This window comes from Neopelma chrysocephalum, unplaced genomic scaffold (assembly GCF_003984885.1).
Source record: "Neopelma chrysocephalum unplaced genomic scaffold, ASM398488v2 Primary Assembly neopelma1_25, whole genome shotgun sequence".
Classification (NCBI taxonomy): Eukaryota; Metazoa; Chordata; class Aves; order Passeriformes; family Pipridae; genus Neopelma; species Neopelma chrysocephalum.
Genome location: NW_020897694.1, coordinates 5901361 through 5927092, shown reverse-complemented (window position 1 = coordinate 5927092; position 25732 = coordinate 5901361). Strand labels below are relative to the sequence as shown.

Here is a 25732-nt window from a genome sequence, read left to right as displayed (position 1 = left end):
TACACAATACAAAACTACCAGCATTAAATCACTCTATAGATAAACTACGAACAGGACTATTACCTTGCACATTCAAACGCACAGTACTGAATTTGGTTTCTTTCAGTTACGTGGTGTGCAGATCCATTCACACAGTGTACAACATTCATAGCTTCAATTAATGTTTTTTCACTATGCATCCATTTCAGACGTACTTAAAGCATTCAGAGAAATATATGGCACTTGAAATCTTAGGTAAACAAATAGCATACTACACAAGCATGCCTCTGTTATAGGTCCTCTGGTGACAGCAAAACTAGGGTACAATACTGCCAGTGTAAGTATTGAGCACCAGAACTCTCTATACTTTAATGTTTAACAAAAATAAAGCTACTTAAAGATTTTCTTCCCACTCCTCCCCTTTCCCCCATAATATGCTTTGGAGCTCCAATGTGGTTAGAACTTAAATAAAACTAATCTGTTGCTTTAAAATGCCACTTTCATGTAATTAAGATCAGTTTTGCTTAAATATTAAATTCATCAAGCAATTTAAAACTGATTAAGACTACAATACATATATAATAAATATATCTGTTTTCCTTTCATAAGAAAAACAATTTATCTTGTCACTGAGCTCAGATGTTGGGGAAGGGGGGGGAAACTATTACCCAGTGTCTCCAAGAGATGTAGAATTATAAAAGTTACACTAAAATAATGTTTGGATTGGAACTAAAGCATATAAAAGCCCTAATTGAAGTCACAAGTTGGAGCTCCAGAACTTACCATGGGGGAGGAAATAGTCCTAAGACCACCTAAAAAATAAAGTTGCATTATTAGTTTTATAGAATTAGTACCGGTTCAGTCTACATAGGATAGTAATATGTCAAAAACTACTGGACTGGTTCTTTGTTAAAAACTACATTCTTGCATCAACACATTTATTCTATTAGACAGAATAATCAAGTTCCTGAGTAATTTATTTTCTGAGACACTAATCATGGAATTCAACTCTACAGATATATTAGGAAAACCATTCAAAGGGGAAGACGACACTCTGCACATGTGTAACAAATGCAATCTTTTACATTACTCAATTACCAGTCATATTCCCAGACTTCATGAGACCCAACTGTTAAAACTTTCTAGAAGATAGCTGATTGAGAATCTAATGCAGCTAAAATATCTACAAATAATATAATTGTGGGCTTATGATTTATGATGTCATCAGAATAACTCCAATAAATTTTCACTAATTAGTCAGAAATTAAATACAAAGAAACTATTCCTGTGTAAAGGTAAACACTCAGAAAGTTATCACTGCAAAACACTTAGTATAGTACAAATAGTTGCAACACTGTAATTTTTTTAAATGAGTTGTTTTTCCTGGAAAGACACAACAGCAATAATGTAAACTGGCATTGGAGTAAAAAAGGTTTTAACACATTTATCACCTTTATCCCCAAAGGATTTTTTTTTCAGATGGTCTATCTTTAAAAGACCATTGTATTTGAGTATTTCTCTACATGCCCCTAGAAAGAGGTAACACCTAAACAAGTCTCAAAATAGCAATTTTATGTTGTGTATATGATAGTAGTCTGACAATTAGCTACTAGACAGGAATTAATTGCCATTTGGTTTCCAAGTTCACGTGTGGCAAGGAAAGGCTCTTCATGAAAGCACTTTAGCAAATGCCACTCTTAACTCCAAGAAGATAAATACTTGTTGTGGTATTTTCATGCATACAGGTTTCTCAGTGAACATTTTAAAAATGAACACACTGTATAATATTCAAGATCGGAAGGTACATAATTTTCTCACAAGTACAACTTTCTAATCTAAAGCAGTAACATATCAAACAGGAATTTTAAGTATATCCTATATCATACGTATTTTTATTGTATCTGTGTAGCTAAACTTACTAGGTTGTAGGGCCTTTTCCAAGCCTTCATAATAATACCAGTTTTCTGCATTACGCTCAATTAACTCTTTGTATACTTCACCAGCTTCTTTCAGTCTTCCCAACTTCAGTAACATCTCTCCTAAAAGCAACACAGTAAAGAGCTATGAATAACATGAGAAAACACTTGCAAGTAAAGAATAGAATACCAGAAATACTAGAAAATTAGGCTTAATCATACACAGGTACTTAAAAAGAGGCTTTATTTTTCCAAAGGTATTTACTGTATGTTACAAGTGTTACTTGAAGCTATCACGCAGAGCTCAGAGCTTGGAACATTCACCACCTGTGAAAAAGATTACTTGAAGATGTGTATCTGAGTATTTAAAATAGTTACTGGGATTATCAAAAGAATAAGAAACTCTTCCTTCTAGGACTCCAACACATGACTATATCAGTTTTTACCAGGCTGTTTATTTAAGTGCATCTGTATTTTTCACACCAACTAACCAGTTTTTAACCAGTTAAATCACACTGGTTTGCCAATAAGTAAATGGTTCTACCAAATCTAGCTTCCATGAAATTAATTTTCTCTACAGCAGCTCATACTGCACTGTGTTTTTATATTTGTGACTAGATGTTGGTAACACACCAATGTTTTCACTGTTGCTAAGCCGTACTTGTAGACCATCAAGGCTTTGTCTTTTTACCTCCACTCTGCCACTCAGCAAGTAGGCCAGGATGGACAATAAGCTGGAGTGCACATAACCTGGACAGCTGACCCAAACTGGCCAAAAAGATACTTTATGCTATATAGTATTAAAAACTGAGGGGAAAGAGTGGGCAGGTGGCCATTGCTTGGAGACTAGCTCAGCAGTCTAAGTAATTGCCTTTCCATCAGTTGAGGGTCTGAGGTTGATTTTTTTTTCTTTCCTCTTTCAATCACTTAACATATCTTGATTTAAATGCATGAGTTTTCTTGCCTTTGTTCTTCCTATTCCCTCTCCTAACTCAACAAGGCAGGCTGGGGAAAGTGAATGAGCAGCTTTATGGGGCTTAGCCACTGGCCAGGGTCAACCCAGCACAATTGTGCAAGCAAGGAGTAGTTGAAGAACATGTGCCGCTATTTGCACATATTCAGAACTAGTTAGTAGTACTTCAAATCCACAAAAAACCTGTGAGTTATTTTTAAGCAAAAAAAGTCAGCTTCAGTATTCACTTAGACAGGGCAATACAAATAAGTGCATTAAAAAAGCTTAAAAAGGAAACAAGAATTCGATACTTCAGTCAAAAAAGAAAGAAAAATAATCAGTGTTTGTACTTCAAACAATATTCTTTATGAAATTCTTTTTCGTAAGATTAAAACTGGGTTAAAATAGTCCTGATTTATGGAAAGCTATTCTAGTATGTACCAATATAATAACCTCTGAGATCACCTCTACTCCTGTGTCATCCCAAGTTAAATGACCTGGTGCCACTTTCTCTACAGTAAGTGTTCCAAATGTATTAAAGATACCACATATTTTTGTTTTTTTTCTTTTACTGATTTATCACATCTGAAAGCCATTAGCAATAATTTACAACAAAATTGGCTGAGGGAAGAATAATGACTTACCTTTGATTTCTTCTACTATTAATTTATCACATATTTGCTTTTCATATGTCTCTATATGTTCTAAAGACTCTTGAAAAAGATCTGCCTCTCTCATCACTTGATTTTGATATAAAATCAATTCACTATATTCATAATCTATTTTATTAGGAGGAACCTGAAGGAAAAAAAAACCCATATGTTAGTTAGCATTTACCTGTACCTCACAATGTATGCAATATCACAGAACAAAATTTAGGCTACGGAATGTATCAGGTCTACCTATATACCCATCTAAACATTCAAAATTTAAAACTCCCATTATTCACAATCAAATCAGATTCATTCAGGATATCCCCTGTTAGAGAACAGTTCAAAAGAAATCCTTTATTTCTCTTTTCTCTATCACTATGGTAAGCTAATTAAAAATTCAAATCTTAGAAATTTTATTGAATTGTATGAGAAAAAGCAAAGATCTTCATAGTATTTTCTTTCTGAAGGACTCCACAACAATTTTGATTTAAGTTCTACAGCACATGGCTGGGATATCACAGTATTATTTTCAACATACCAAAATTCTGGATCAAACTATTTCTGAAAGCAATGAACCATCCAAACAGTGTCCACAGCTTGACAACGGGAATTTTTCAGATCGGAAATTTACACTATTGCTCTCTAACCAAGTGTTCTCTGTACTACACTTCAATCCCCCTGAAAGTACAGCGCACAAGCATGCAGAGTGTTTTCAAGCAACAGATAATTATTTTGATGTCTGTTCTTGGTTGCATACCTAGGACTTTCTACAGGCTATAGTTAAACTAGTGGTTCATCCACCTTGCAGTGATACAACAGACAATGAAGCAGGGTGACATTCAAAATCATTCATTTCAGGGATCAACTCCTTAAAATGTATTTAGGCAATGAAAAGTCTTGCCAGAGTTATAATAATTTTTTCCATACTAAATGCTCTTCACTAATATACTCAAAAACTACTCCAATGGTAAGTAAATTGCAAGAATTTCAGAGGTCTCCAGACAATGCCCAGCAGGTCAATACAACAGCTTACTGTATGAAAGGTACGGTGTCAAGAGAAATTGCAGAAGGAGACAGTTATAATCTAACATGATTTTTTACATAAAAAAATAAGTAAGAAGCTGCTGAGTCTGACAAACATTAATGATATTCTTTCCCATGATACTACATACTTTGTTTCTTCCTGAGCAAGCAGCACTTTGAAGTCACATTGGTCATGAACAGTTTACTGTTACTTTTCTGTTCCCCAGTCTCTAAAGAGCCAAGTAATTTAATAAACAAAAACAAAACAAAAAAAGCCAAAACATTAAACTGGCTGAAAGGAACACTCTCATTAAGGATAGTGTCCTAAACCATTACTTCCAGCCCTTCCGTAAACACAAATTCATTTTATAGGATTTAATATTTTTGATTACATGCTTTTCAAATTTTGAGAGGCAACTTTACAGTACTGGGCATTTTTAGAAATATTTGCTTTTACATACAAATGTTCTGAAAGATAGCATAACTAAATAAAATACTGTAAAGATGTCTATATCTGACAATGAACATGGGTTTGGAGGCTGAAAATAAAATAATTCAAGTACTTTCTTTTTAGAAGCTAATACAGTAAAGCAAGTGATAGCTATTGGAACAAGACTATACCTTGCACATACTAGTGAGTGGGTAGCATGAAGTTCTATCTACTTCTTGAAGTGTATCTCCTCTATCTACAGCTCCATTTCTGTTTCCACCTTTGCTCAGTTTTTATCTATATTACCCACTGGAAATCACTAAAAAACATTGTTACTGTGAAAGCATTTTTAACTGCTTCACAGAACTGGCACATGGAACAGAGGTTAAGCATTTAAGCATGTCTTCTTGCTTACCCTTACTGCAATGCCACGGAACAAAACTGCAAAGTACCAATTTAGTTCTTTCACCTTCACTTCCCCCCTAAAAATATAATTTCCTCCAATACAATATACATATCTAAATTCTGAATTCCACAAGCAGCACAGCTTTTTGGCATATCATGAATTGGTTTTAGGCCTTCAAAACACAGATAATCCAAAAAGCATAAATGTATACAAGACACAAGAAGCACTTTTAAATTGACCTCCTCATAGCTGTTTTGGCTTACCTTACATACAGAGCAAATCTACCAGGAAGATACTACACTTACTGTCACTTCATTTAAAAAGCTATTTTTAAAAGTAATTTTAAGAAAAGCCTGGTTGTGAAGAAATTTTAAAATCTCATCAGGTTAATAACAGCTTAAATGTGTAATTCATCAGAAGGCAAGCAGCTAATAACCCCAGTACTTACTCTGAATAATCAGATTGTCTTATAAAGATTAAGATATTCTATAAAGAGTTTTGTCCATGTCATTGTTATTGCTGCACAACACAGCTTTACTCCTCCATCCCCCTGGAAGACTTATGATTTTTGCACAGATATCCAACTTAAACTTCTGCCATTTCAGAATAAATTTCTTCCTCTCCTCCTGGACCAAAGAAGAATCAACTTTACAACTGTAGATGCCCTAACATAGCTGTCACTGAAAGAATGTGACAAGATGCAGCCAAAACATACCTAAGAGCAGACCCCCAAAACTCCAGAGGTTTTCTGTCCATATCTGTATTTGTGGGCCTGATGCAGAAATTAGGAATAAAATAAAAATTAAAAATAAAAATTTTGTTCTGGAAAAGAAGAAAGGAAAAATGGGACATACAACAGTAAAACAAATTTCATAGTTGTTTTACACCTTGGTTCCCAAAATTTAAATTCTGAAGTGACTCTTAAGTCATTTAATTGAACTTGGGACAGCACAAGCTGTTACACTTCCTGCAGTGATATCTGTCTTCAACCTCATAACCCTTTTTTGTGCATCTGGCCAACTTACAGCTTTCAGATGACAGGCAACATTGATACTAAGAGACAGAAAATTCACCATTTCCAGTGATAACTCAGCCACTAGAACAAAATTGGCCACGATAAAAAGCAATTTATCACTTCAATTTGTTAATCAACTTCCTTACACTACTCCATCTTCCCTGTCACGCAAGCTTCCTGTCTTTCTTCCCAAACCCAGCATCCAATCTGTACTAAAATCACCTAGGTTTTTTCTGCTTACAGTAAACAAAGAGAATCTCTGCCCTTCACAGACAGTTTTTTCTCTAGTCCTCTTATCTTGTCATATTGTTCTCTTAATTTTCTAACTTTTTTGACAACAGGCTCATCAGTAGGTCTTGATCTCTCAGTAATCCATGCTTTAGAGAAAATCCCTGCTTCTCAGAAATAAGGGTGTATTTTGCTTTCACCCATAAACTTGCCCTGAGAGACAATTTTGCAATAAGCTAAGTTAATCTAACTGCAGCCTGGATCAACAAAGGCAGTTCACTTCCCTCTATTATTCCCCTTCCTCTTTCCCCTCTCACCTCATAGTTATTCGGTTCAGCCAATCAATCCTTCAAAAGAGTGATTAATTTTCTGTCACTAACTTCCTGAACCAGCTCTCCACAAGTCAACCAGTGCTGCACAAGGAAGCAGCGCAAGCACACAGGGAAAAGTCAGACTGCTGGTTTTGGCAAGAGCTTGTAGCTAGATTAGCTCCATTATTCACCATTATTCACCCACAATCACTAAAATGACAGTTCCTTCATTTTTTTTTCTTAGTTTTACTGCTTCACTTTGGCTGTTTTAATTCACATACGAGTGGACACAGCTGTCTGAGTAATTCAAGTAAATAAATATGATCACTGTACATCACCATTATTTACCAATTACTATGACAGCAGCATTTTATATAGCATGTTACATTTCCTTCTCTATTCATTAACATGAATGGTAAACAGTACCAGGCTTAATACAGAATGCCATAAAACTCCTCAAAAACATTGGTTTGCTGAAGACTCCCACTTGCTACCCTTCAGTTTTTCAAACATCCTTTTAAACCTTGAACACCACCACCCTTTTATTACAGTTACATACAATATTCTATGAAGTCAGTCACAAGTTCATCTATTGAGTTGAGTGCATACACAGTGCAGAGCAAGAGGGCAGATTTGGGAAGTAAAGTAAGCAAGAAGTGTAACTCCTGAAAGATCAGTGGAGTGTGGCAATGGATTTATGGAAAAAGTCCTGCCAAAGATGGACTGGTGAAGAAAAAGAAGAAAGCAGCTCAAATGTTATAGAAACAGGAGTTTTTAATGTTGTTTAAACATGTATTAATATGGCTTTTTGCATTTCTGCAAAGTCATTGCTCCTTCTTTCCGACACCCTCTGTAAAGACCCCTTATCTCCCAGGCAGGAGTGTCCTGGGAAGATGTCCTAAGGTGTTCTCATTGGCCTTTTGTTAACCCTTTCCTATTGGCTGTTAACTCCCTACCTGATTGGTTTTTTTGTAAGACCCTACACCTGTGATTGGCCCCCTTTGACCCTCCCAAGAGCTTTATAAGCCCCTATCCCCCCATTAAACTCTCTCTTTCGTCCGTCCCTCCCTGGTGGTCTGTGTGTGTGCTCCTTGCGGGGTCACATGCCATGTGGCGGGGGGGCAGGGTGGGAGAGCATGCACCTTTCCAGTTAATGGACTAAATTCCAGGGCCTGAAGGTTCCCCCCTCCAACTCATCCGCCAGACGCTGAACTCAGATTGGGTTCTGCTGACTCATTTGAGAACCATGACTTTTTGGTTGTCAACTGCTCATAATAGATGACCCAATTTTGATTTAAACTTACTGCTTTCAGTGTTTACTCAATACTGAAGTTACAGCTCTTCTGAAATATCAAGCTATATACACTTGGCTTGCAACATCCTTTGTTTGGCTATGATACCTGATTAAGACAAACACTAGCCTATTCTAGCAATTTATTTTCTTCCTTACAGTTAATCCAACATATAACAACTCAGAAAGGATATGTGGGTTTTTCAGAACAAAAATCTCAATCTATAGATCAGGTAATACCTCAGTATTTTTATAAAATGCTTCCAGGATGCCTCCCCAGCTGAATGCAGCTATAAACATATTTTTTTTCTTTCCATGTTACAGAATAATCAACCCATTCACTCTGTTCTGCTAATTCAGACTTTATAGCTCTGCATTACCAGTAAACACAACAAGGGAATAATCTCTCCCTTATAAAAGGTTACACTCAGTGACTTTAGCATTTGTACCATTTGATTTATTCCACGTTCCAGTAACACCAAATCTGTTCAAAGTATTTTCAGCTACACTTTCATGTTGCTTTGAAACCAAGCACTGGTTTAAAGTGTATCACATACAGATGCATAAAAAACAATAAAAGTTTTTCATATTCTTTGCAGAGCTGTAACAGCCTCCAGACTATGGTAAGAGAAAGGGCAAATGAGCACATCCAATATTAAACAGTATTTTCTGTAGTTTCACCTACTGTAAAGCGGCAGGATCATCACAGGTTTTCTTTAGCTACAAGCCTCACAAACATTAAGTTACTCAGTTACTCCACATGAGACTACTCTTGTATCTTCAACCCTAACAATCTATTGAAAGGGGGGAACAGTATTCCTGTATAATTTGTATCAGCTGCTAAGCTCCTGGAACCTTTCTGCTCAAAGCAGAAAGCTCCACAAATAAAAACCTGCTTCCTAATTCATAACTGATTTCTAATTATGAAGAAATAATTCCTCAGATTTTTTCTGATTACACACTGATTCACTTATACAAAAAGTGATCTTTCCACAACAGGAATTCTTACCTGCTGGGTTTTCCTAAACTCTTCAAGTAATTTTAAGGCCATATCATAATCTTTTAGTAAGTGGTATGCAATGGCATATCCAATCCAGGAAGCCCGTTGTGTGGGGCGCAGTTGAAGCAGCTGGTATCTTGTCTCCTTCAGTAAAGGAAAAGCAATTTTAAAATGAGATGTTTAAACAGAGTTACTACACATTCATCATGGTTTACCACCAGTACAGCTCATATTTTAAAAGAACCTTTAAAAGCCCTAGGAAGTTTTTTAAATTCTGACAGCATGGGGAAAAGCAGCAAGTTTCTGTCTTATAAATCTGGGGGATACATTCTAAATATAGGAGTCATGGCTCAAAGCATAAACTCTGTTTGTTGGGACACAAAAGGTGTCATTTTCAAGAACAACTCTTAAAGGCCTAAATTATTTCCAGAAATAGAGCATCGAAATCTCAGAGAGCAGTTTCCATTAGAAAGCATGAGTTCACTGGCACTGAAAGAGCAGTCCCACTCTCCTCATGCCTAGGCACATGGTCCTCATACTGCTGCAGCAGTTCTCAGAACCTCTTCCTGAGTCAAATCATATCCTTAAGTCAGCTATTCCCTTTTCCCTTTGCATTAGCAAATTCAACATCCTCAGTAAGGAGACCAACTAATGCCAAGCCCAGAGTCCAGTCCTCTACTTCACATGAAACAGCCAAATCAGTTCAGCTATTTTGAAATTACTAACTCTCTTTTTAGACAAATATTAACATTTTAATTATGATAATAAACAGCACTGGGATTCAAGAAATCCAGTGGCCAAGTATGTGGCCAAGTTACCCACATACTCAGAAACATGATAGTTCACTTCTCACAAAAACCACCTCAGCATATGCATCCAAAACACCCTTCACAGTACTTCACATTAGCACAGTAAGTACTCCTACTTGCTAATCTAAGTCTCATACCTTTTTTCTTTTTGAGTGAAAAATGAGTTGAGAACTAGTTTTACAAGGTGATCCACAAATCAAATTCACAGAACAACTATTTCTATTGCTGTTCTCAACATTATCTGGAGCTCTGCTGCAATATGTTTTCATGCTTTCCTAAACAATAGCTTAAAACACTTTTGAAACAGAAAAGGAGCAACGATAAAAAACTTCATAATGAAACAGAACAACAAGGGAAGGCTAACAGCAATAAATAATAATTCAAAGAGAATACTTACTCTATATCCTTCTAAATCCCTCATCTGAATCTGCAACAGAGAAAGATCTCTCAAGATCTGTAGATTATCTTTATCTAGTTTGAGTGCATTCCGATAACACTTGATGGCTTCATCATATTTCTTATCTGAACGCTGCAAAAGACCATACACGTGCCAACCTAATGCACATTAAGGAAGATACATTTACAATGTTCACAAAGTAATTGCCATGCATTTGCGTTACAGTCCAAACAACTTGACATCTTCCTTGAAAATCAGCACCCTGATAAATGCAGTTTGATTACTGCAGCCAGACTTAACTGACACATTTTAAAATATTAAATGCTTCCAAATAATTTGTTAAGTCACATTCACAAACCCCTGAGCATTGTTATACAAATTAAATTATGCAAACTCCACAAGACCATAAGAGTTATTGCTAGAGATTCATTGTTTAAAACATGCTACTGCAATTACAGTACAAATTCTTACAGAAGTGTTTCATTCTAGCAATCCAATTGGTGCACAAGTTCTACTTTTTCCTCTCTTGCCTATCTATAACCTCAATTAGACTCCAGATTTTAGAGTTCTACTTTATTCATTGGCAAAGAGAATTCAGCATTTCTGTGCATCAGAAGTCTTTGTCACAATCTCAGTACCTCAGATTTCCATCAACAGTATGTCATAGCAAAAAGATCAGGTTTTGTACTGCAAAGGATACAGACATGACTCTTTACATCATTACGAAGTCCTTTACGAACAAATTCATATGCTTCTTCCTTCTTCCCTAAGCAGTTCAAGGTCAGTCCTTTCATTGCGAGCGTCTCTGTAAGAAGTATCATATACTTATGTTTCTGACTCCCCATATGTCAACTTCACAGTGAAGATATCCTTTGAAGTTGTTACACAGTGAAGTTCCCCATTAAAATATAAATTTAGATCAGGACAGCAGCCTAGCACAGCTGAAGACTGTTAGATGGAAGCATTTCCTTTCTTGAAATGGGTCTTAAAAAGACCACTGCAGAGCACCATACAGATGTGATGAACACAGACAACATAAACTTTTATTAATTTAAAAAAACATCTAATTGGCTTTAAGGGAGTTAACAATAAGCTCAAGCAAATTTAGAGAGCTTCTGAATGTGTGTTTAAGTTCCAGACAGGCAGACCAAAAAAAAATTCATTAGGCTGTGTCATACCATAACGAACAAATCTGTCAGTCAGCTCCACTGTTACAGACTGCTTACAAAGCATTAGTTAAGGGAAGAGTATTTCCAGCTACCGTATTTGGGATGTAAGAGACCTTCTCAATGTAACAGCATCATTATCAACATTCTGAGAGGCACAAGATTTCAAATAATATATTGATATGACTACTGCTCTCGCCCTCTTCCCCCATTCTTCAAGGCACAGAGGGGGAAGCAAGTTGCATGTAATGCATGCATTATGCCTGACAGTTGTTCCAGATTCACATTTCAGTTTTTTTGTTAAATAAGAAATCACTTGTTTTGGCCCCTGCCATAAGATTAGTCACCTTTTCATCACAGTACTCTGGTTTTCCTCCAACTGCAACCTTTTCCTCAGTATTAATGGCAATAGCCCATGATCTCAAGGTCAGCTATAACAGCAATTTGAGGTTTTATTGGTAGACCTGTTTAATACTTTTTGTGTAAAAATGCACCTAAAGTGAATGATGACCCAAAATGAGTCAAGTGGAGCTTTTTTGTCCTCCATCCATGCTGAGGGCCAAGGTACTCCTGCCTTCCCACACCAAAGAGATAACTGCCCAGCCACAGTAATCCATCTGTTTGCCACCTTCTCACTAAACTTCTGAAATTCCTAGTCTCTGAAGCTAAGTGTGACAACAGTGCAGCTTTCCATCAGATCATTTCACTGGCTTAGTTCTGCTTCAGTTGTTCATTCCAGGCTTTACTCCCAAGCTTCAAAGCCATTAGTGGCTCAGAGCCCAAGTAGTACATGGATTGCCAAGGCAGCTAGTTGTCCTGGAAAAGTTTAAGAGGCAGCAAGAGCAGGAAAGACAGATCTGCATACAGAGATGTTACAAAAACACAAGTGCTAGTAGAGACAAACACATCAGGTCAGAGCTGGACAAAGCAATCTAGCTTTGAGGCATCAAAACTTTTATCTCTAGGGAATTAATGAAGACAAAGAAACAGCAGACATTGATGGAAGCATGAAAAGGACTAGCCAAACATTTTGCCAAGATTTGACAACATCAAATAGGAAAACAATTTTATTGATACAGTACAAATACACTCAGTTTGGTTGCTTCAACATAAAAAACCCAAGAAAACTTCCCTGTATCAGAAGGAAAGACTGTCTGAACCCTGTAACAGAAACCTGTAATACAGTAAGACTAGAGAAGCTTACTGAGGATGTAAATAGAAGCAAGATTTTACTGCCCTGTTTCCCGCAATACTTATCAGAACAGGACCTCCAGATTCTGTCTTCAGCTTCAAGTCTTAAGAGCAACAGTGTTGCACTTAACTCTGCTCCTTATAAGTAACAATTTGGTATGCAGCACAGGAAATTTAAGAGTATGAACTTGAGGGAAAAAAAAGGCAGATTTTTAATTTATTGGCAGAACACCTTCATGCAATATCCAAAAAAAGGCTGGGCTTGCCTTAAATAGGAACATAAGAAAACCCACACTAGCATTCTGACCCAGAAACCTAAAAAGGCAGCTTACTTGGAAGCTCCACTGAAGTGTGCTTCCACCATGTATTTTGATCTTAAACATCCCACTACTAGGAGTTTTTGACTGAGCTAGAGTGGAAACTTGGTCTGAATACACAAAGACTGAAAATCCCGAGTAATTATTCAGTCATAAGGACAATCACACCCTGCAACAAGCTCCTTTCTTTCCTATTAGCATGAAATAGACTAATTATACATTTAAGCTCATGACAGGAGAAAAAAAAAAACAAATCTTGAGTCTGCAGTTACCTCCATGTTCAGCAAATTTTGGGTTAGAGAGGATCATCTTGCAGAACTTGAGTCCATTTTTGTACTGTTTTTGTTCGTAACATTTCTGTAAAAGAGGTGAAATACAATCACTGAAATGCGTTTAAAGCCAGACTACCTTAACACACTATTACAAATGCAGCCGTTCATTCAGCAAGGTATGGGGATCAGATCACCAACAAGCTCTAGTCAAATATGGCCATTCATATCACATTGCCTTTGTTCAGCACTCGGAACATGCAGCCAATATTCTACCTCATGGTCTATTTTTTATTAAAAAAATAGTAATTCCTTTTCAACAGAAATAAAGGGAAGTAGCAATGTCTACTTTGATTTAGAAATTCTTAAAACAGAGAGCCAAGTTAGAAATCTTGACTCAACAGAACTTTTGAGAAGAGTTAAGTCTTAAAGAGTATAGACACTCCTTTCAGCATCCCATTTCCCTGGCCTAGACACCTCCTAGAGCAAGAAATAAGACAGAAGACTTTCCTAGTTGCCAATATAGACTTTTGGAAAGGAGAGAGAAAACTGAACTAGGATAGACCAATCATAACCTCTGAAATCTCTACATAGATATCAGGGTGGGAGAATTTACCAGATTATTAAAAAAATAAAATAGTTTCTACCTAGCTGAAATAGTACAGCTAAGGACTACTTTTATATTTACTTAGAATACCATTTACCTAATTACTAGGTAAACTGGCAAACAATGTGGTTCAACTGTGGAAGCATACAGAAGAAACAAAACATGTGAACCCGAGTCCCTTTTCTTCTTTAGAAAGATATTACTTAAGTCAATAAGGTTCTAGTAATTTAAATCAATTACTGATCACTACAGTAGATCAATAAAACAAATTATTTAAACCAATTAAAGGCAGATTTGTATCAGCAAGCATGAAAACGATGTAAGGTCATTTAAGATTTTTAACTGCAGGAAAACCACCTAACCAGGCTTAGCTTGGCATCATTTTCAGTTAATAAGGAGTATTGTCCTGCTGTAATTTAGACAGCTATTCTCAGTAGAAACTATGTCATTGCAGTTATGTGCTTGAGTGTTTTAACAGTCTCTCATAGATCATTCCCACTCCATCAATCTTCCAGGACAGAGGTAAAATCTGTATTAAATTAATACAGAGTGTAGTAATTCCTTTGCAGTCAGAACAGATCATTACATTGTTTCCCGGGCACAAGCAACAGAAACACCTGTGCTCACTTTTGGGTAATCAGCTAAGGTGACAAAACAAGGGTCCTCCTCCAATCTGTGAAGAAGGGCTTAACTGCAGACAGTTTTTAAGTTCTTGTTGCCTTAAACTCAAGACACCTGCAGTTAACCATGACTAAGTGCAGATCAAAACATAGAATAATTTAGGTCAGCAGGAACCCTTGGAGGTCATCAAAACCACCTCAAAAAAAAAAAAAAGAGCTAACTTTGTTAGTAGATCAGGTTGCTCTGCCTGACTGACCTATGGCAGGATGGCCACAGGGTTCCCATTAAAGGCAAATAGTTATACTATGGGAATTAACATCTAAACAAAAGCAACAGAAGAGCTTTGAGATTTTTTTTTAACTGAGAACTAGCTTCCACACCTTATCTGAAATAATGCTGGTTGTGGCAAAACTTGGAGGCCCTTCTAGGAGAAGGTCAAATTTTCCCATTCATCTACTTTCTTTGTTAACATAAGCTGCTTAATATAATTTTTTAAAGAATCCTAGGAAAATACCAAGAATGCTCCAACTATGCTTTCTAAACAGGTAAGCCTAAAAATAACAGAATAGTGAACATTGATCCACAATTCTGCAACTCTTGCAAGTTGAGTGAAACTCCAAATATACAGCAGTGCTTAACCGGAAGCTATTTAGATCCATTATCCTTGTTCTGACATTTTTATCCAATAGAATTCAGTTTCAGGCCTAGAATAAGAACTGAATTTAAGATAATTATAGACAAGTGTGATTTTTGGAGAACAGACAAGATCACATTTTCCAAAGCCCAACAGATGAATGGGAGAGAGAAATTAATGCACTCCACATTGAGAGGAAGACTAAGTTCAATATTCACAGTTTTTATGGCTTGCTGGTAAGACAACCAGCATACTTTGTTTAGGTTGAGAAAAGACCTCTAAGATTATCAAGTCCAACCTTTAACCCAGTATTGCCAAGTTCACCACTAAACTACAACCCTAAACGCCACATCTAACATGCCTTGTAAATACCTCCAGGGTTGGTGACTCAACCGCTTCCCTGGGCAGCCTCTTCCAATGCTGGAAAACCCATTCAAGTGAAGAAACTTTTCCTCATATCCAGTCAGCCTCCCTCGGTGCAATTTGAGGCCACATCTATCTTGTCCTGTGTCTTGTTACCTGGAGAAGAAGCTGATCTCCACTTGGCTACAGCCTCCTTTCAGGTAGCCATAGAGAGTCATAAGGTCATACCCAAGCGTCCTCTTCTCCAGGCTCAATAATCCTAGTTTCCTCAGCCTCATAAGAATATACTTGTACTCATAGTGCTTGTCAATAAACAGTTTAGCCCAAAACCAGACACAAAGCATTTCTTGACCAGCTGCCTGTCAAAAGACAGTCTGACTACAGAAACGTAAGGAGTATGAAATACAACTTTGTGCATTCCATGCTTATGGGTCAAGTCTTGCTGATTAATCAAAAGGTGACTTATCAGCCCCAGTGCCTCCAAATACATATATGCACATGCATTTGTAAATAAGTTCTGTATTTATAACAATACACTAGCTTAAAAGTATACCAATACAAAAGGGCTTTGCTCAGCAATACAAATTATTTCTCTCTCATCATATATACCTACACACATGCACACACTGAAAGGCTGACAGATTCAGTTACACAGACAAGCTTTTAAAGCATCCAAACCTCATGAATGGACTACTTTCAAACTTTGTCTGTCAAAAAACTACAGATGAGCACACTATGCTCCACCCGCAATTTGTTTACAGGAGACCAGAGTTTGACGGTATACGATACCATCTTTTGTAGTACAGACGGGCATTTCACAGATGACAAGCCTGATGTCTCCATACATGTTCTCAAATCTTTTTAGTAATCAGGGCAAATGTAGCTAAAATGCATGCACTAGTATCTGTCCTACTACATTAAGTCTTTGGTTTACTAAAAGCTCAAGCTAATATGCTGGGTTGGCTTTTTTCATTGTTTGTATTTTTTACACTACCTTACCTGTTGTGCTTTATGTCATGCTCTCCATCACCCTTTTACGGCAATCATTTCCTGCTAAAACTAAAGCCAAATCATGAATGTGTACACACTTGAAATCTCAAAGGGACATTCTGGCAAGCCAAAGTGTTATCCAGAACTCTTGCTACCAGATGCTCCTGGAAGGATGTTACCTCCTCTGACAAAAATCTCATAATTATTTATTCCCTTTTTCAACACCAACTCAAAGATATCATCTACGTGCAGACTTTGCCATACAATTAAGCTACATATAATTTTTGTATTTTCAGGGGAGTATCAAGTGCCTCTGCAAAGATGTCAAGTAGGAATTGCATCTAAGAAGTAACTATGACTGTAAAGGTAAAAAGTAATAGTAACAAGAACACAACAGAAAAACTTTAGAAGAAACTAAAGAAGAAACTTTATTCCTGTATTACAGTGCTTTGCTGCTTCTACTTAAGGAACTGCCACTCACAAATTCTATTTTTTTGCATGATGTCATTTTTTTAAGGACATAAACACTTCCACCCTTAAAACAGACAAAACCCCCTTTCACTACTAAATATAAACAGAATCAGGGATCTGAATCACTCACTAACACTACTTATAAAACAGGACTTCACGTATCACTATTCAATCACATGTTATTCCGATGTACATTAAGTGTAACTGTTTATAACATCAGGTTAATAAAGGGATGCTTTTACGAACTACATCTCCCTAGACAAAGCATTTGCTACTTCAAAAAAGGCCTTGCATTTAGAGAACAGCTACATGTTTCACATACCTAACCCATAGTTTAAAACACAGTTTGGCAATTTTGTGGCTGAAGAACATCTCATTACGGTCCTCAGATATTAACACTCACTTCTGAGAAGTCCTCTAACAAAAAAAAAATCTCAACTAGCTACTCAGAGACTGCAGCAACCAACTCCCTTCCTCACTTCATGGCCCTGAATGTACTACTGCCCCTGCGTGTACTAAAATGACGTTTCATAAATCACTTTCAAGTGAAGGCTGGATAAAAGGAAGTATCCCATTCAAAGAATGAGGACAGCTATCTCATCAAACCAAATAGCAGCGTTAAACACAGCACTCAGGCTTCCTTGATCAACTTAAATGTTTTACTAATTTTAAATTATTTAAGATGGTCTGTGACTCTAACAAAGTGCAGTGAAGAGGGTCAATCCAAATTTTCTACTGACTTGTCTCATGGTGAGCAAGTGTAAAGGGGGCTTATAAGAAAGACAGGGACAACTTTTTAACAGGGCCTCTTGTGACAGGACAAGGGGTGATGTTTCTACACTAAAAGACCGTCAATTCAGACAAGATGTAAGAAAGAAATATTTTACAATATGGATCGTGAAACACTGGAACAGGTTGCCCAGAGGAGTTACATATGTCTCCTCCCTAGAAACATTCAAGGAGTTCTCAGCAACTTGATTTAGTTAAACATGTCACTGTTTATGGCAGAGGGGTTGAACTAGATGGCCTTGAAAGGTCCATTCCAAATCAATGTACAAATTCTTTAAAAACAATACCACAATTTAAAAATTGGTTTTGCTGTCTCTTGACAAGAACTTATCAAACCCAAAATCCAAACCACTGCCAACATTTTAACACTATTCTCAAATCCTCCTGTACAGCTCACATTCTATTCACATAGGTCTGCACATCAATAGGCTGCCTTGCAAGAAATGTGCTGCAACATCAGAACCACCAGTGTGAAAAGTAGGACTTTCAACTGGTTTAACTGTTTTTTACATAGCTGAATAAATACAACTTCAAGCTTTATTAGAAGAATATAGAATAGGAACATTAGGTTGGAAAAGACTTCTAAATCACCAAGTCAAACTGCCAACTCCACCAACCATGTCTCTCCAATGCTAAATAACCCTTTCAGTGAAGAAATTTTTCCTCATATCCAATCTAAACCTTCCCTGGTGCGTCTTGAGGCCATTTCCCCTGGTCACATCACTTATTACCTGGGAGAAAAGACTGACCTGACTACAATCTCCTTTCAGGTTGCCATAGAGTCACCCCCACCCTCCTTTTCTCCAGGCAAAACAGACCCAGCTCCCTCAGCCACTCCTCATAATACTCCTGTAAGTTAATCTTCCATGCTACTGTACTTCCATATAATCCTGCTTGCAGACCTCTCAGCACTTGAAAGTTTCAACATTCTTCTTGCCAGGTAGTGTCTTCACTCCTGTTGCCAAGATTTTGGTGTAAAACTTGGCGGGGGGGGGGGAAGCTGGCAACACCTAAGATTCATTTAAAAATAAAAAAATTACTCTCAAGTTCTCAATGTTTACATCTTCAGTTTTTTCAACTGTGTGTCTGCCTGTGCAACACTGACACGAGTGCTGCATAAGGAAGGAACTCAAGAGCTAAATGTGGAACATTAGAGCCTAAGGAAAAAGGACAAGGTTTACACACCAAGCCTTATGGAAAGAATGTTGGAAGTCTCTCCAAGTCACAGTGGCGAACAAGTTCAGTAATTAAAAAAAAAAAAAATCTGAAGAGTTATCAATGACTCTGATTCTGATCAGCAACTTTTCCTGGGAGCTATTTGACAAGTATTTAGGGGCTGATCAAATTACTAATACACATTTCTGACCAAAACCAGGTACAATCAATACAGCAACATCAGCACACTGACAGTATTCTTAATTGGCATTTAACACTGGGACCTTTTAAAAAGCCTTCCATGTTTCATTGCACATCTGTAAAACAATGCCATTTGCACCTAACAGATAATCTATGTTTTTCACAGCAGCTGATAAAATTAGTTATCCAAGCACCTTTGTTAGACTCCAGGCAAAACTCACTATATAATGTTTCTAGGCTAATAAATAATAATCACTAAATTATTCACCAATTTGACAGCAAGGTCTGATAGTAAATTGTTTGAATTATATACAGTAAGGTTCTGAAAGAGTTTGGCATCCATGTTGGAAATGCTTCTCATATCACAAAATATATGGATACTATGCAATACTGATACAGGAAAAGAAAGCATCATGATAACCACTAACGTCCAGAGACAGACTAGGGACCTCTGCATGAGGTTTCCCAAACAGCAATCCTCTCCACTGATTTCAGTTCACTGATGTTTCAGAGAATGAAAAAAAAAAAACAAAACTATCAGCTGGAAGGGGTTTCAGCTCACGGAGGCCAAAAAAGCCCTCCCATAGCATCTTAGACTTGTAGTCCCAGGACAACATTTCCAGTGTAACAACATGTTCTTCCACCCATTTCCCATGCCTGGGCTGGTTTAAAAGTAAATTGTCAGGAGAAATGAACCCAACTCGAGAGATCACAAGACAGTTACAATTTACTAAAAAGAGTAAAATAAATACAATTATACAGAGAAAACTTGGTTTAAACCCCCAAAGACAGATGGATAAGCCAGCACCCAGGGACAAGAACAGAACAGTGTTTCTTAGCCCCTGTGCTGAGAACCACGTGGCCCCCCTGGGTGCAGAGTAAAAGGAAAGGAAAACCTGTTGGTTCAGATGATGGTCACAGTTCTGTTGAGGTAATGATTGCAGTCCTGTCCAGAGCTGCAGTCACATTCCTGTCGGAGTTTTGGTCCTCATCTTGATCCGATGAGTGGTACCAGAACTCCCAAAACCCGAAGTTTATATATGCTCAAATTCAGGTGGGAATGTCCAGGACAGGGAGTTTCACTATGGGTGATTTAACTCTGTGAGTCATGGGACATTTTTGGAATCTTTGACGGTCTAGGTCAGCAGCTGCCAGTCCAGTATCGCCCATTAGCAGAGACAACCCCTCAGGCTGGGTGTGAAGGTGCAATGCCTCCCTGGAGGGGAGTTATCTCAGCTGAGTCAGTGGCATGAAGACAAAGAAACATTCCCCTGCCTCACAGCGTTTTTTAACACCCAGCTTGTAACCTGAGGTGTCAGGTGTGCCCTGGGCAGCCGCTACAAACAATCCATTTATTAACAGTCCATCAGAAATTACATAGAGGGTGCAGAATATACAGTTTTGGTTATAGTCACATAATGATAAACTGGTCCCAACCCCTGGAACTAGGACAATGCCCTACAGGTATATTACACATGCACAGACACCCCCACCATCTGCTGATAAGAGCAATTAACCTCATCAGCTGAAATAACGGGAGGAAAGCAACTTAGATATATCCTTTCTCACTTCAATTGTCAAAATGGACAGGCCACATTGTTCTTCCCCAGACCCAGGGACTTAGCAATGCAGAACAGTGCTGAGTCACATCACAGACAGTGGTGTACAACAGAACAAGCTGCCAGCATTATACAGCGGTAACATTTTCATCAAAGTACTAATGCCACAGTAATACCTAAGCTTTCATTATCATGATTCTCTGTATACAACAGAATTGTTTCCTTTAACCAGCTTTTCCCAATTAAGTTCAAATCTACAGAAAACACAAAAACACCATCACCTGCATTATGATTACAGCAGTTGTAATCACTGCTGTCTGTATTCTTTATTATCGGCAGAATAAAACTGATGTATTTATTATTCGAAAGAACATGTATGATAAGAGAATGTTGTTTCAATATTTACTATCATAGACATCTTTAAAAGCCCTATAAACTATACCTCTTTTAAAAGGGGCAGCAATAAGCTTGCCCTAAATTAAGACCTAGTCTAATTTTGTTCTATGCACACACTCAATAATACTTGAATCCCTAGAATATCCTTTGCTTCAAAAGGGTAGAAACAAGAGAACATAGAGCAGAAAGAGCTCTTTCTGAGTAGTTAGGATCTGTAACTTTGTCACTACTTGAAGTAGTAGAGTTCTCTACTGTTCATGAACATGCCTCCGCAAAGCGTAACAGCAACACTAGAAATTAGATCCTGTCACATATTTTTCATTAGTTTTCAATATGCACTTGGTGTAGAAGTACTGGAGAGACCAATCTGCCACATTTCCTGGGATGAACTGCAATTTGCCTAGCAAGAACTCAGACCAAGCAGGTGGCTCCACAAGCTAGTGGAACTGCATCTGTGAGCAGTTAAGTAAATTAAACCATGAACATCAGCACCGTTTTGTGGGACTCGATACATACACAAAAATAAACATCAAGCTTTAAAAGTTATGCTTTTATTTAGACATCTTAAAGCAAGTTCAAGACAATTACCAGTGTAAACTTCCAACTTCATCTCAATATCCCATACTCAATTACACAGTGATTCAGACAAAGAGTTGCATGAATTATATAGATCTGTCCAGAAAGATCAGACCCACCTGGTAAGATACAAGTGCTGGATGCATAAACAGACCCTTATGAGTAAGAAGTGCATTGTTGCAGTTCTTATAGAATGTTTAGCCTCCAGTTATTCGTACCTCACCAACCCTCCGAGCCAAAGGGTGTATCTTTACACACACCAAAAAGCAGTTGCCCACACACACCCCCTATGGGGTCCAAACCTCTTCTTAGCTAATACATCATGCAGCAAAGGGTTCCACAGTATAACTGCCTTTTTGCTAAGAACTTTTTGTTAGAGCCTGCTACTCTGCAGCCACTATTTCTACCAAAATAAAAAGTAAGCACGATAGCTTGAACATAGGCAAGACCCTCCTTAGCTTCTCCAGATTGCTCACAACTTCTGTATCCTCTGTTCAGTAATTTCATACTTGCCTCCTTTTTCTCAGGAGGCTTGGGAGCAGGACCAGGGGAAAGAGCAAAACACACAACACTGCAAATGTACACTTGCAATGTACTGAAGCAGTGGCATAACACCGTTTTTCTTTTCCCAAGATTCAGTGGTTTTCAACTACTGCACAAGAAAACTGTTTTAACAGAACCTCAAATATCCCTAAAACTGCAAATCTTAGAGGCAATCCATCTTACAGCCCACAGTAGGTCTGCATTAAATTAGGATTTCCAAATCATTTACAACCAATTTTACTTGTTATGACTCAACTTACTCCAGAAATGTGAAGTACTTCTGCATGTTTGCAGGTGGCCTTCACTTTTTGTGCCATGAATAGTTCAATACAACTGAACTCTTCTTGCTATTCAGTGCTATAACCACCATCAATTAGGAAAAATACCCAGCACAAAGAGAATTAACTCTGAAAAATTACCATTTTTTAAAGGAAAATTCCTGTATGAATGTCCAGAGTGAAGAAACAACCAGCATCATTCCATAGAAGCCTGCTTTACGAGCCTTTCATGATGACCTTCACAAACTCCTTTTGAAAAATTAAAACAGGAATATTTACTTAGGATAAAGTCTTCTCCAAATCAGACTCCCTCAAATTACTGACAAATGTGTAGTCTGGTCTTCCTTTATGAAAGTCTTACTAACTATAATCATTAGTCTGTTATCTATCCTCCACAACTCTGTCATATTAGAAGAATGCAGCTGGTCAGGCATCCTCACCACCTCTCTTGAAAGTCCATATCAAGCAAATGGCCTGCACGCTTCCTAGGCTGCCCGTCCTTAGCAGCACAAGAAACAACCACACCACTAATCAGTCTTGTAAGTTACACCAAGACTTTACCTTACTGCTCCACACTCCTCTCTGTAAAGGAAGGCATCTTTAATGACTTCAAACACCCACTACTCCAGTGGTGGATTACAATGGCTACCTCAGATATGTTATTCATCTCATTTGGGAGGCACTAATTAGCATAACAACATACCTTCACAATTATTGAGTTTAATAGTTCTGTAATTCCCCCACATCAGTACTAGGAGACTGATTATTTCCATGCTTATAATCCATTATTATTTAATTAAATAAAAGCTTAAAAAAGCTTTTAGAATTCTACAAATAAGAATTAATTTAATTAACTTCTACAAACACTTGTATATTTATATTTTATCAAAGAATAAATTTCATAAGATTATTGAAGAAGTTATGGAACAAAAAGGACACTACAGAGAAGTAAAACAACTCCTCAGATAGGGCACTTTAAATAACTCCTAAGATCTCCTCACCCCAGAAAATGGAAATTACATGACTGAGTGAACTATGCAGCAACAAGTCACTGCTGCAAAGGGATATACTTGCAAACTTTTTGTGTTTTATTACTTGAAGTCAACTGCAATTAAAACAGCAAACCTTATTTGATGCAACAACAATAAGTGGAATTCACTAAGAAATCAAAGGATTAGTTATTTACAGTCATGATACTATCCCCAGTTATATTAGACATGAAACAAACATCAGGTAAGACCTTATACTGTGTGTTACCTGGGGACATCAATAGTTACTAGAAGACACTAACCATTCCTTAAAAATAGAAACAATTTGGCAAGTAAGCCAAGAAAGTACTACAAGAAACCCAAGGCTTTTCCCTAAAGCACTTATAAAGACTACTAACTATACTCTATCCAGACAGAGCTGATTTGATTCCATGAAGCCAATGTTTAAACTAACTCTAAGATTAGACACAGTTTACAATCTGGATTCTAGGGTGAAGGGGAAAAAAAAAAAAATCAAAGCAGCTTAAATGGAAACATACTCTCAAGGCAAGCTTACAAATCTATTTTAAATACACAAAACAGATGATCTTCCTAAGCTTACTAGAAGTAAACACCCAATACACATTAGGAAACTTCAACCTTAACAAGAAACATTTCTAAGTTACCATGAGTATGTGTTTTAGATTGCATCTGCCCCATTAACTAAGAAAATCACCTGAGCTGAAGTCTGATTTTAGATGGCAAGAAACACATCAGCATTCCTGTATTAATTCTTGTTTATGATGCCTTTCTCTTTCCCTGTCAGGGGAGCAATACTTCAAATACTTCATCCATGCTTTCTCTGAGACTGAGAAGTGGAAGATAAAAGCTTGAAGCTGCTCAGCCCCTTCATCCCGAACAACATCACACCTGCAAGCACCAGCAGATCTTCCAGGGCAAGAGCAACTGGTCTGAGAAAAAGTCTCTGCAGAAGAGTCTTAGACCAAGCCTAAGAAACAAAACAGACTTGGAAGTCAGGACGGCAAAAGAAATGAGCTCTAGCACTACCTTACAGTACTCCTGAGCAAACAGAACTATTACCTATGCTACAGTTGCTATTACTTCCCTAATCGCCCAACTGCTAGTTTTAAGTCAGCTTCTTCAAGCACTGCCAAGCACTCATGCACACAAACTGATGTGGCTTAGAGACTATTTACTCAGCTTCTTGAGCAGACTTCACAGCTTGCTCTGAACTCCAAGAGGCCACAACGCTCAGGGCAGCTCTGTCAGCTTGGTTGTGGGCATCTTGTTCAGACTGTTGATAACCTGTCTCATATGTTACATACACACACCAAGTCACTCACTCCGAAGTATTTCTAATGCTCTCCAAATGAGTTTCCCATTTCACAACTGATAATTCTCTGCAGAGCCTTCATAAAAATACTTAAGTCTTAATATATGAGTACAGTTTCCTTGCATCTGTTCCATTTCATTAAATCACTACATGCTTGTAAGGTCTTATTATACAGCTGCCCACATAATCCCCCAAAATGCCCCCAACTTTTGAAATTACTAGGGATGCTACGGGCATTTTAAGTATTCTGGCAGTGCCAAAGTAAGCAGGAGCTGGATCAGTTAAAGAGCCTTTAGCACCACAAGCTATACTACTACATTAAAATACTGAGACACGTCAAGCAGTCAAAGGGTTCTCCTTTTACTATGTAGACATTAATATTTCAGAAAGAGAGTGCATCATGAAAGAGAGCTAGCTAGAAAAAAAGTAATAAGAAATTAAGTTTCAAGAAGCAACAATATATGAAGAGCCAAGCCAACAGTTTTGTAATTAACACTTTAGAAACTGCGATTTGACACTACACAGCACCACCTAAAGCCTTCTGAAAGCTTTCAAAAGAAAGTAACTTTCTGTATCCACTGAAGTTTTATGCATCCCTCTTGTCCCTGCTTAAGCACTTATTCACAAGTTTTATCCATTGCTTAACAAAAAAAAAAGTCTGTCTAAAATATGATCTCCCAAAAAGCCCTTCTATGGTTCAGTCAAAAAACTTTAGAAGTGACTGCTACTGTGAACTTGTTCACTACTAGTGAGAATAATCACTTAACTGTTCTAATATTAGTCATTTATTTTTAGCAGAGAGAAAGAGGAGTGCTAGAATGACTTACTAAGATGCATACCATAAGCATGCAGTAGGCAACAAATCCCCATTAAG

At 37.5% G+C, this 25732-nt stretch overlaps 1 protein-coding gene across 4 annotated transcripts in view; it reads right to left on the bottom strand.

Moving 5' to 3' along the window:
- Window positions 1-25732, bottom strand: part of NAA16 (N(alpha)-acetyltransferase 16, NatA auxiliary subunit) — a 69291-nt gene that overhangs the window by 42103 nt on the left and 1456 nt on the right. For 3 of the 4 annotated variants that reach the window (XR_003532773.1, XM_027674288.1, XM_027674284.1), the window contains exons 2-7: window positions 13357-13441; window positions 11111-11215; window positions 10411-10568; window positions 9214-9348; window positions 3492-3645; window positions 1899-2018 (exon numbers count right to left, since the gene is read on the bottom strand). Coding sequence is in view for 3 of the 4 variants with exons in the window: in XM_027674288.1 (XP_027530089.1) it covers window positions 1899-2018; window positions 3492-3645; window positions 9214-9348; window positions 10411-10568; window positions 11111-11215; window positions 13357-13441 (757 nt within the window). In the remaining variant the exon portion in view is untranslated. Of the gene's footprint in view, window positions 1-762; window positions 792-1898; window positions 2019-3491; window positions 3646-9213; window positions 9349-10410; window positions 10569-11110; window positions 11216-13356; window positions 13442-25732 lie in introns of all 4 variants that reach the window. The other variant, XM_027674285.1, reaches the window with a different exon arrangement.